This window comes from Ictalurus furcatus, chromosome 12, assembly GCF_023375685.1.
Source record: "Ictalurus furcatus strain D&B chromosome 12, Billie_1.0, whole genome shotgun sequence".
In the NCBI taxonomy this organism is placed as follows: domain Eukaryota; kingdom Metazoa; phylum Chordata; class Actinopteri; order Siluriformes; family Ictaluridae; genus Ictalurus; species Ictalurus furcatus.
Window position 1 is genome coordinate 5,525,280 of NC_071266.1, and position 12,986 is coordinate 5,538,265.

General features: G+C 44.0%; 1 protein-coding gene across 3 annotated transcripts in view; it reads right to left on the minus strand.

The window, feature by feature from the left end:
* LOC128616141 (inactive rhomboid protein 2-like) overlaps window positions 1-12,986 on the minus strand; it is a 43,058-nt gene that overhangs the window by 8,172 nt on the left and 21,900 nt on the right. For all 3 annotated transcript variants that reach the window (XM_053638672.1, XM_053638673.1, XM_053638674.1), the window contains 5 exons: window positions 12,029-12,092; window positions 10,296-10,390; window positions 4,864-4,939; window positions 3,846-3,946; window positions 3,423-3,576 (listed from right to left, as the gene is read on the minus strand). In XM_053638672.1, coding sequence (XP_053494647.1) covers window positions 3,423-3,576; window positions 3,846-3,946; window positions 4,864-4,939; window positions 10,296-10,390; window positions 12,029-12,092 — 490 coding nt within the window. The remainder of the gene's footprint in view (window positions 1-3,422; window positions 3,577-3,845; window positions 3,947-4,863; window positions 4,940-10,295; window positions 10,391-12,028; window positions 12,093-12,986) is intronic.

The window sequence follows — 12,986 nt, forward strand, 5'->3', positions numbered from 1 at the left end:
TACAAGGACAAGTGAGGTGAAGACGCCGGAAACACACACACACACACACACACACACACACACACACACACAGCTTTAGCCATTCTTAGAAAAACATTGAAGTGTTACAAAAAACGCCAAACTAAGACAATTAGAATTTTCCTTTTATTTATTTCTTTATTTATTTTTTAGATCTTGTGAAGCAAGCCTATTAATTCCCCTCTTTGATTCTACGAGTGAAAAAACGGGTAGAAAGAAATGATAAGCTGAATAAGAAATATAAACGCAAGCAATTATGATTTGAAAATGTAAAACAATAGTTTTTTCCTGTTTGTTTTTTTTGTTTTTTTTTTTTAAACTCCAGCTTTTTTTTATACAACTCCACCTTCACACTTTAGTAGGAATAGGAAATAAAACATGACCGGGCAAGCAGTTATAGGATAATAATCAGTGATGGGGAGGCGGGTGTGTGTGTGCGCATGTGTGAGAGAACCCAAAAGTGGTTATTTTCCCTTAACAGCACTTTCCATGTTTTAATCCTCTTCCATCACGGCAATTACTATTTTTAATTCACTTATGTACAACTTTTTCCTCAAACACCTTTGAGAATGAAAGATTTGATGATTTAAGAGCATGGTGGTATAATTGTGTACAATAAAAGAGAGAATATAGCCACCCTTAAAATGTTTTTACATTTATTTATTTACATTTTAAAAATACGGACCATCCCTGCTACTTCACTTTTTTTCCCCCCCTTAAAAATGATCTTAAATGATGTAGTTTTGAAGCAAACATATGAAGATTAGGCCATAAGTGGAACAAGTTCCACAAAATGGCTCCTCTCGAGACGAACATTTCTAAACAAGCGCATAAGCGTGAAGGAAAAATTGAGAGTCGAGAGTAAGAGGATCTCAGTGGGTCAGATCAGGCTAAACCGGCTCGCGCTAACTGGGTAATCCGTCTCGACTGCAAAACATGTGAGTGCTTCAGTGTCGAGAAACGACACAGGAGGAAAAGTAAAGTAGCTTTCGCCCATTTCATCGTTTGCAGTGCTCAGGATCGTGCTTGTGATACTTCACCAACGATCATAAAACTGTTTATGTTGATTGGAAATAAAGCTACTTCTACTAGATATGGTAAATGGTCTGTCTCATATTCACCCATTCACACACTCACACCGATTGTAGCAGAGTTGCCGTGCACGGCGCTAACTTGCCATCGGGAGCAACTTAGAGTTCAGAGTCTTGCCCGAGGACACTTCGGCATGTGGAGTCACGTGGGCCGGGAATCGAACCGCCAACCACCCTACGCTTAGTTGACAACCCGTCAACTCTACCACCCGAGCCACAGCCGCCCGTGGATAAGTGGACGGGGATAAGTAGATAGGGGTGAAGCGGTGTAATGACCACACTTCCTGCTCTAGCTTCTTTTAGCCTTTGCTTGTTCAGCATGACACACCTTTTAAGCACCAATCATCTAGACGTTACTAATCCACGCTTCTTTCCATCAGCACATCGAGCAGCAGATAAACAGGATTAAAGTAGGGGTGAACAAGCACAGCCGTGCATGCTTATGAGGACTTACGCTAAGTAATTCGGTAAAAATAAATACAGGGGTGCTGGAAGGTTTGTGAACCGTTTTGAATTTCTGCATAAATATGACCTCAACCATCATCAGAATCTCACACAAGTTATAAAAGTAGATAAAAAGAACCCACTTAAACAAACGAGAAAAATATGATACTTGGTCACTTATTTATTGAGGATAATTATTCAATATTACATAACTGAGAGTGGCAAAAGTATGTGAACCTTTGCTTTCAGTATCTGGTGTGCAGCAGTAAGTGCAACTAAACGTTTCTGGTAAGTGTTGATCGGTCCTGCACATCGGCCTGGAGGAGTTTTAGCCCGTTCCTCAGTGCAGAACAGCTTCAACTCTGGGATGTTGGTGGGTTTCCTCACATGAACTGCTTGCTTCAGGTCCTTCCACAACATTTCTATTGGATTAAGATCAGGGCTTTGACTTGGCCATTCCAAAACATTAACTTTACTCTTCTTTAATCATTCTTTGGTAGAATGACTTGTGTGCTGAGGGTTGTCTTGTCTTGATGCATGACTCATTTTCTCTTGAGATTTAGTTCATGGACAGATGTTCTGATATTTTCCTTTAGAATTTGCTGGTGTATTTCAGAATTAATTGTTCCATCAACGATGGCACGTCGTCCTCGCCCAGATGCAGCAAAACGGGCTCAAACCATGATAGTACCACCACCATATTTCACAGATGCGATAAGGTTCTTATGCTGGAATGCAGTGTTTTCTTTTCTCCAAACATAACACTTCTCATTTAAACCAAAAAGTTCTATTTTGGACTCATCCATCGACAAATTATTTTTCCAGTAGCCTTCTGGTTTGTCCACGTGATTTTTGAACTGTAGATGGACTGCGATGTTATTTTTGGAGAGCGGTGGGTTTCTCCTTGCAACCCTTCCATGCACACCATTGTTGTTCAGTGTTCTCCTGATGGTGGACTCATGAACATTAGCCGATGTGAGAGAGGCCTTTAGTTGCTTAGGAGTGATCCAAGTTGGTTGACCGCTCCTGGGGAGGGTAACAATGGTCTTGAATTCCCTCCATTTATAGACAGTCTGTCTGACTGTGGATTGGTGGAGTCCAAACTCTTCAGAGATGGTTTTATAACCTTTTCCAGCCTGATGAGCATCAACAACACTTTTTCTGAGGTGTTCAGAAATCTTTGTTTGTGCCATGATACACTTCCACAAACATGTGTTGTGAAGATCAGACTTCGACAGATCCCTGTTCTTTAAATAAAACCAGGTTCTCACTCTCACCTGATTGTCATCCCATTGACTGAAATCACCTGACTCTAATTTCACCTTCAAATTAACTGCTAATCGTAGAGGTTCACATACTTTTGCCACTCAGATATGTAACGTAGGATCATTTTCCTCAATAAATAAATGACCAAGTATAATATTTTGTATCATTTGTTCAATTGGGATCTCTTTATCTACTTTTAGGACTTCTGATGATGTTTTTGGTCATATTTATGCAGATAAATAGAAAAATCACCACTGTAAATAAATAAATAAATAAACAAACAAACAAACAAACACCAAGCTTAGTCTTGCATACCTAAATGCAAAAGAAAACATTTTAAAAGAATTTAAAATGAGCAAATGTTTTTAACCATGTTATCAAAGTGGTGACATTTCAATCCTCCATCAAACTTTAGAGATGAGTGGAATATAGAGGAACTCATCATTGTAATGGTACCGATACCTCAGGAAATGCAGGATTTAGATTCTTCTTGAGTCTATGCACTGATTGACACGTTGTGCTCGATATTGTGTGTACACTGCTGTTCAATAAATGATTAACGCGATAAAAAAAATGTTTAAAATGTAAGTGTGATGTCATCACCTCTGCTTTGTATGGCAGGAAGAGAGCACTGGCTAGGTTTCCTGTGATCCCGCTGAGAATATAGATGATGGAGATGCGTAACCAGCCAGCGAGTTTCTCCAGGTCTCTCAGTACAGTCATCTGGAAGACTACGGACACCAGGCAATGCAGGAGACTGACAGGGGACGAGACGAGACATAAAATAAGCCATGTTTTAGTGTGATCAGTGTAATCCCTAACACAGTGTTAATTATTGTCTTCGCATGACTAGCAGTTTGTTCCTTTAGAGCACACAATATGCTGGACAAATGGTTAGCACTGTTGCTAGCCAACTTGCGAGTGGCAAGCATAAGCTAACTAATGACTGAAGGTAAAGATTTTGCTAGCTAGCCCTTTTATACAGACATATAATTTCTCTTTTTCTTCTTGCACGTGTCCCCATACCCTGCATGCAGGAACAGAGAGAGCCAGAGCCGGTAGAACTGGTCCGGAATGTCCGGGTTCAGAAACGGCAGCAGGCCACACACCTTGTCCAGACAATGAACCTGCAGTGACACACACACACATCACATTTATCACAGATGAATTTTTACAAACCCCTCTCCAACCTGCGAGAACAGAAACAACACACAGTACCGGGCCAGATTATAATTATATTTAAGCCATTCAAATGTGAAGGGACCCTTGCAATGTATGATAAATGCAATATAACCTCCTATTCGATTGTTTTGCAACCTGTGTAATAAAAATACGGTAGAATTAAAAATGTAGCTGCATTATATCGCATCTAAACAGCTCTAAAAAATATACATCGTATTTAGTCAATGGCTAATTTAAATGTATATTACACTTTATCAACCTGAAAAAAAAGAATTAGCCCCCATATCATCCAACCATTGTCTGCGCCAGAGCACAAGGTAGAGTACACCCGGACAGGGTGCCGACCCATTACAAGGCATAACGCACGCACACACACACACGGCAGGCAGCACACATGTGTTCTCATCCCATTCATCGTTTCGAGCATCCATAGTTCCAACCAAGTATACAGTCTAACACACATCCATACATCCTTCTGATTGTACATCCAAGCATTCATCCATCTATCCATCCATCCATCTGAGCATACATCCATAAACCAGTGCCCATTACAGAATCCATCCAAGCATCCACCCAACCATCAGAACATCCATCATTTCTTCCCAGCATACATCTGTGCATCCAAATAAGCCTTCATCCAAGCACCTATCCATCTCAACTTCCACCCAAACATCCATTTGAGCATCCACGTATTCCAAAATATTAGCTGTTTAATGCAAATACTAATCCACCCTGATATTCATTATTCCCTCCCGCTTAAACAGTGATGAGCAATGCTGAAAACATCAACACAGTCAAGAACATCACATTATCATCATCATCATCATTACCATTCACCAGCATCAGATGCAGTATGCGTTACCTGAGAGCAGAGCGTGGCCTCCTCATGGAAGTAGCCATGCATGAACTCACAGTACTCTCGCGTGGCGATCTCGCACCTGCGTGCACACACACAACGAGCAGGAGTCACCACCCATAACATCACTTGTTACTCACATTTACTTTTACAATAATATTAACTAAACATCATTAATAATACTAAATCTAGTATTAGTATTAGAAGTCTCTATTAACAGTCTTAACCTAACACTGAAACTTTAGGTTACTTACGTAACCCTAGTTCTCTGATAACATGAGCGAGGAATTTCACTATGGGGAAACGCCTCGGGCGTGACCGATCCTGGAAGCACCAATTACACCACGTCTGCCAGTTGACAGACCAATCACGACAGTGATGCGGGAGTCCCGCCTCCCTCATAAACATATACACATATACATATATACACATACATATACACACACACACACACACGTATGCAAGCGGTCCTCACTTCATTCTCAGCATGCCATCTCTTCTCCGTGCCACTGCAAGGAGAGAAGTGTGGCAAGATGCCTCCCTCATGTTAGCAGAGAGCCGAGGTTATGCAAGTAACCTAAAGTTCTCTTTCAAACATTCGATCGGTATCTCACTATGGGATATAGACAACTCCCGTATTGCAGATATGCTGTCCGAAGCAAGCCTGTCAACCAACTCAGTGATGTAACACAAACAACATCCATAACTATTCTCTGAATAGAACAGGAATATATGCGAACCAAAAGCAAAAAACACCTCACGAACGAGTGTTTTTTGGTTTCTTACACACTTAAGGAATGAGCCAGTCATGGCTCTGTGACATCCAGTCTATAAAATCAGGCGAAGCGCAACTTGCTTATGTCCTGAACTGAAAGGCCCTTAAAATAGTGCCCATGAGGTAGTCATACCTCTTGTAGAATGAGCCCTCAGCCCTTCCGGAGGACCGAGTCCCATGCTATTATAACCGAATATAATAGCTTCCACTCCCCAGTGGGACAGGCGCTGATGTGAACTAGGTTTACCCTTATGAGAATCAGCCCAGGAAACAAATAACTGATTACTCTTCCTTAGTGCTTTCATTCTGTCCACATAGTGACGCAACGCACGGACAGGGCACAAGAAATGAAGCCGCTCATCCTCTGATGAGGAAAAAGTCTGCAGATGGAAAGCCAGTAAATCCACCTGTTTACAGGAGAGAGCTGACTTGTTCACTTTAGGCACAAACGCTGGATTAGTTGTGAGTGTTACTCGAGTAATCCATAGCGAACCACATACAGGAGTTATGAACCGACAAAGCGTGAAGTTCACTAACCCGCTTCGGAGTAGATAATAAAGCAAATAATAAAGCAGCCTTAAGCGAAAGTAGCTTTAAATCAATACTATCTATAGGCTCAAAATGGAGCTGAGATAGTGCACTAAGGACCATGGACGGCTCCCACAGCGGAATCAGTGGCTTTGATACCCTGTGCAAACGCCACGCACCTCTCATAAACCTGCATACGAGCGGGTGTTGACCTATAGTGTCCCTGTCAATCCCCACATGACATGCAGAAATTGCAGCAAGATAAACCTTAACAGTCAAGAAGGCTCTGCCCTTATCCAAAAGTTCCTGCAGAAAACCTAACATACCCGCAACAGAAGCGTTGAAGCCGCTCTCGCATTCGGAATAGTCTCAATCACCCTCACAGGCAAACCTGTGACACTCAAGTTTAACCGTTCACGGGCCAGGCCCAAAGAGACACTTTGTCCGGGGCTGAGTGAAAGATCTCCTTGCACGCTCAAGAGAGGAGGTCCCTCTGCAGCAGGAGAGGCCAGGGCGGGTCGCACAGGAGTTGAATTATCTCCCTGGCCAGTTTGGGGCGATTAGTATGACTGAGTGACCGCATTCCCTTACTCTTTTTAGTGCTGATACGATCAGACTCAGTGGAGGAAACATGTACAATAGTGCGTTTGGCCACGTGTGCGCCAGAGCACCGCCTCTCACTAGAGAGACTAGAGGGCAGCGAATGTTTTTGCACGAGGCAAAGAGACCTACGGTAGCCCGGCCGAACCTCTCCCACAACTGGCTCACTACCTGACGGTGGAGAGTCCACTCTCTGTACAGAGGGTTCCCCCTGGACAGGAGATCCGCCCCTACATTCATTATTCCCGGGACATTGGCCGGAATGAATGAAAATGCTTCATTCCATACTCAATGAGCTTTCGTAGCAGAATGTGAAGCTGAGGAGAACGTGTGCCTCCCTGGCGATTTATGTATGCCACTGCCGTCGTGTTGTCTGATCTGATCAAAATGTGGTGGTTCCTTAGGAACTGCACAAAATGTTTCAATGCCAGAAACACTGTTAACAATTCTAGGAAGTTTACATGTGCGTTCTGTAGTGAGACAAGCCATCGTCCTCTCATGCACCCCAACCTGGGCCATGCACCCAATCCCGAGTGACGCATCCGTTGTAACCACCTTTCTCAGAGAAACTGCCCCCAACAGAGTCCCTGACTCGAGAAACAGAGAGATGACCCCATCACACATTTTGGACAGAAACGCTGCACTGACGTCCAGTTCTGAAACGCTCTCATTCGCAACAGTCACAGTGGAATAACCGAGAGTTGGGAAATCATTCCGAGCAGACGTAAACATAGTCTGAATGGGACCTTCTTCCCTTTCTGAAAAAGGGATAAACAGCTACAAATTGACCTGATGCGCTCCTCCAACAGAAATGCCTGATACAGGCCTGAGTTCAGTCTGAGACCCAGGTAGATTATCTCATGTGTGCACCAAGCAGCTCTTCGTCTCGTTTATTTTGAAGTTCTCCAAATGAGACATGAGCATTTTTGCGTCTTTCTCTGCCTGCTGCCATGAGGGAGCACACAACAGCAGGTCATCCAAATAAGCTGACACCCCGAGACCCATTATTCTGAGGGGTGTGAGCGCTGCTTCGACACGCTTGCTGAACACCCTCGGGGCTTAAGAGTGCCCGAAAGGAACCGTCAAAAATTCGTAGGCTGTGCCCCGATAGGCAAACCTGAGGAGTTTTGTGTGTGCTGGGTAGATGCTTGCAGTGGGGGAAACTCTCCGTGCGAGCGGTCCCCTGCAGCTCTTGCTCACTGATGGCGCTACGGCGCCATTGAGCGGCGGAGCTAGGGGTTGCAGCTCTGAATTTTGTGCCCTAACATTTTTGTGTGCATTTTTGTTTTCACACGTGTCTGTGCCCTTGGCCCACTGCCTGGATACACAGGGAACCTTTTTATTTGTTTCACACACTGTACTCTCTCTTGCATAACCCTGCGGGTGGAGAGGGGAGAAACAACATGGGGGCACTGGGTGAACTGATGCCAACATTCCAACCTGAGAACTGTTTTCTTCTGAACTTGAATCAAACCCTGACGCTTCTTTGCTGGAGGGGAGAAGAAGATTTTTGTGCCATGGAGAGGGGTGCTACAGAGACTCCGTGAGTGCTGTAACCCCTCTTTTGATTCAGGGATAAACCCACTGGTTAGGTCGCCTGCCGCTTCTTGCCTCCCTGAAGATTAACTGGGCGATGTTTAGCCGCTGCAGCCACAAATGAGGCCTTTCCACTTGGCTGTGACTGTCTTGGGTTCACCTCCACCCACATTGACTGCTGGGATGGGGGGGCCTAGGGTTTCAGTACCCTGACTATCCCCCCCTCCCTGGAGCAGTTAAAAACCCAGGGCGTGGGGGGTCATCGAGCAGTGGGCTTCCTGGGGAGGCAAGTTTCAAAAGCCTCACCATCTTTCTTGCAAAGGTCACTCTGTTGCCGCATTTTTGTCACAGCAGCAACTTTCGGCTCCACTGGAGCATCAAGGAACTCCACCTTCTCCCTTTCCGATACTCCTGATAATCCCAACCACAACGCTCTTTCACACTACACTGCCAAGCCCATGCTGCAGCCACAGCTGGATGACCGGAAGTTGAGATCTGCAGTGACACAGATCTTTTCCCACAGTGCTGAATCAGGTGACCCAGTGTCGATCTGCCTCCCCATCTCCTCCATCAGCTCAGCTTGATATGCAGTGAGCAGTGAGGTGGCTCTGACAGCCAGGGCAGATGAGTGGTAAATTTCTGGAACAGAGAAATGGAAAGCCTCTCTGTCAGTCCTGGCAGTGAAGGAGAGGTGGAAAATAGGGCTGCCTGGCGACTGGGGTGTAGGTGACTTGACAATTCCACTGGGTGGGGCGGCCTGTTCCCCTCATACAAGTCCCTCGCCTTCCTGTTGCGATTACCAGTCGATAGATAGTTTAGCAGCTGCTCTCCTACACATTTCAATAAGGTGCAAGTCTCCCTGTATGGGGGAGGGAGACTCACCTGTCGCACTGCTAGGTCTGGAAGAGAGATTAGGAGGGAGAATTGCATCCTCATCATCTTCCTCCCAATCCTCTTCCAAGAGACGTGCAACCATCTCATCCTCTCCCTCCTTTTATCTACCGCCAAGGTATCTGTTTCAAAGAAGGGTGGAAGTACGGGAGAAATATCACCCATTAACTCTCCCAGCTATGCTGGGTTTGCTGAGCAGCCCAGACTTTCTCAGCGGGTGGCGCAGAAAAACTTGGATCCTCCTTATTCACGGCCGCGACTCGCATTCCGTGCTTTAATACCCTTAATGGGAAAAGAGAGCAGTGCGGGCAGCACTCGAGATTAGCGAGCACGGCCTGTGGTGTGTCTAACTCCCGGACACGCGATGCATAGAGGATGAGACTGTCTGGACAAAATCATCGACTCGCAAGCGCACGAGGGATCTTTACCCTTTGTTCGCGGTCGCTATAACAGAGACGCGAACACCGAGCTATCAACTCCATACACCACTCAACGTGGGGAAAAATAAAAAATGAGAACTTGCCTCGACGCGTTAGTTCCCACCAGAAAAAGACAGCAGAAGAAAAAAAAATATTCACTTTGACAGTGAATATTCCCTCGGAAGAATAAGGAAAAATAGCCGCGTTCGGAGACGTACCTAAAAACACCGGCTCATCGAATGAACTGTTTAGCCGCCACTCCCTGCGAGGATCTGCTGAGGATAGCTTCCCTATAAGGAGCTCACGGAGAAGAGAACAAGAAAGTGGGGACCACTTGTAGAGCTATACATATGAGGGAGGTGGGACTCCTGCATCACTGTCGTGATTGGTCGGTCAACTAATAGACGTGGTGTAATTGGTGCTTCCAGGATCGGTCACGCCCGAGGCGTTTCCCCATAGTGAAATACCAAGCAGACGTTTGAAAGACAACAGCAAAAACAAATATTAAGTAATAGCTTAAGTAACATAACATCCAAATACTAAAACTACACACATAATAGTGCAGTATGACAATTAAACATAATTCTTATGTTTAAAAAAATGTGTTCATATTATGAGGTCCATGACGAAACATTTCACAGCATGTAAATATATACAAACACAGTGGAGAGAAAATATGGTCACGTTACCTTCCTTGGGTCCCGATGCAGCATGGACGACCCCTGATGGTGCAGTCCATGTGCATGTAACCCGTGTGGTTCCATGTGCCTCCGTCTGTACAGATCTGAGTGAAGGAAACAGAACTTTAGCACACAATACAGCAATGAAAATTCTGAAGCAGGTCACATTACTGTTATCAGTGCACATCATTTCCCTCCTTCTCGCCCGTTACAGAATTCTTATTTACATACTGAAGGTTTACGTTTGAACAAAGGTCACTTACTTAGACTTAAAATCATGGGGAAAAAGAAAGCTCACTCCCCTTCGATTCGATGGTTTTCGTAATCATGGCCTAAATAACAGTTGTGTGGGCCCCACCTTTAGCAACAATAACTTAAAGTAAAAGTTTTCTGTAGGAGTTGATCGGTCTCTCACATTGTTTTGGAGAAATTCTGGCCCACTCGCCTTTACAACATTGCTTCAGCTCATTGACGTTTGAAGGCATTCACTGATGCACAGCTCTCTTAAGATCCTGCCACAGCATATCTAATGGGGCTGGGGGCTGGACTTTGACTTGGCCACTCCACCACCTTGATTTTTTTCTTCTTTAGCCATTTAGATGTCAATTTGTCGATGTGCTTCAGAACGTTGTCCTGCTGCATGACCCAATTTCGGCCCAGCTTCAGCTGCTGAACAGATGGCCTCACGTTTATCTCAAGAACATTCTGGTATAAAGTGGAGTTCATCGTTATTTAAATGACTGCAAGTTTCCCCAGATCCTTTACCAGCAAAACAAGGCCAAATCAACAGCCCTTAACCACCATGCTTGACAGTTGGTATGAGGTACACAAGGTGGTGTACATGACCAGACATCTCCACCTTCAGTCCAAAGGATAATTGTTCTAGAATTCTTGTGGTTTATTCAGATGCATTTGGCAAACCTAAGTTGTGCTGCCACATTCTTTTTGGAAAGAAGGAGCTTTTTCAAGAAAACCATACTTGTTCAGTCTTCTTCTCATTGTGCCTTCATAAATATAAATATTTCAATATGCTTACAGAGGCCTGTAGGTCACATGACGTGACTCTTGGCTTTTTCTTTACATCTCTTGAGCATTGAACGAGCATTGATCTTGGACTGGATTTGCTGGGACCCCCGGTCCTGAAGAGTGGTAATTGTCTTAAAAAGATTGGGAAAATTGCCTCCATTTGTAAACAAACCTTCTCACTGTAGAACGGTGAATTTCAAATTATCTGGAGATTATAACTCTTATAACCCTTCCCAGATTGATGAGCAACAACAATTGCTTCTCTAAGGTCATGGCTGATGTCCTTTCTTCTTGATGTTCTTCTTGCATGATGTAGACACACCTGAATTGCTCCGGAACACCAAACTGCCAAAAGTTCTGCTTTTTATAGAAGTAGTCAGACTACTTGATTAACTAATCTATAGTAACAGCTGGCTGCTAATTATTCTCAAAGATTAACGTGGAAGTGGGAAGGGTGTACTTATTTTTTCCACCTTTCTGAATGTTGATTTACACTTTTCTGGGAGGGGGGGGGAGGAGGAGATACTACATATTGAAATACTTTGTGTTCTGGGATTTGAGCTCACTACCATACGGTCACCAGCACAAAACCTAAACCCCTGAGCAACCACCATTGAACTGATTTGTTTTTTTATTTGTTTTTTTTTAAAAAAGTCTTATTTCCCCCTTAACCAAGATAAAAATAAAATTAGAGAGAAACAGTTAAGATGACTCACTGGCCACCGCGTGATGTCGTCAGGCCATATGTGTGGCTCTGCTGAGGCAGGCTCCTGACATGTCCTATTTCCAGAATGCATTTCACACCAAACGGAGAGGGAAAAAAAAAAAAAACAAGCAAATTCTTAAAATAAACCGATGACTGGATAATTCAGAAGTCAGCTAATTACTTACTAAGAAGAGGTTAAAAGGCTGACAAAGCACAAGGACACTGAACATCTGGCCGCTAGCTTTAATGCCACAGATACATTTAATGGACAAAAGTCTGTGGACACCTGACCATCACACCCATACGTGGGCTTTCCCAAAACTGATGCCATAAAGTTCAAAGCACACGACTGTATAGGACGTCTTTGTATGCTGTAACATTACAATATCTCTTCACTGGAACTAAGCAGCCCGAATACGTTCCATCATAACAATGTCCCTGTGCGCAAAGCGAGATTCATCAGGACATGGTTTACCAAGGATGGAGTGGAAAGACTTGAGAGGCCTGCACAGAACCCTGACCTCAACCCCACTGAACACCTTTGTGTTGGATGAACTGGAACGTCAACTATGTGCCAGGCCTGCTCGCCCGACACCTCACTAATGCACTTTTAGATGAAAAGGCAAATTTCCACAGCCATTTTCCAAAATTTAGTGGAAAGCCTTCCAAGAAGATTGCACATACTGGAGAGATGGTCAGGTAAACTTTTGGCCATATAGTGCAACTCTGCTTTTTTTTTTTTTTTTTTTTCTTCATTACTCTAGCTTATGAATTTTAATAACTGTAATTTCTCAGTGTTAAATCGGATTCTTGCAGTGCGTTATAGGAATCCCCAAACCACTATTTAGAAATGTTACTGATTGCGTCTTAGTGTTTGGAAGGTTTCATTCACCGGCTTCCTTTTTAGAAAGGACTATGTACACGAATCCTTCACCTTTGAAATGAAGCTAGAGTTTCGATTTTTCAGC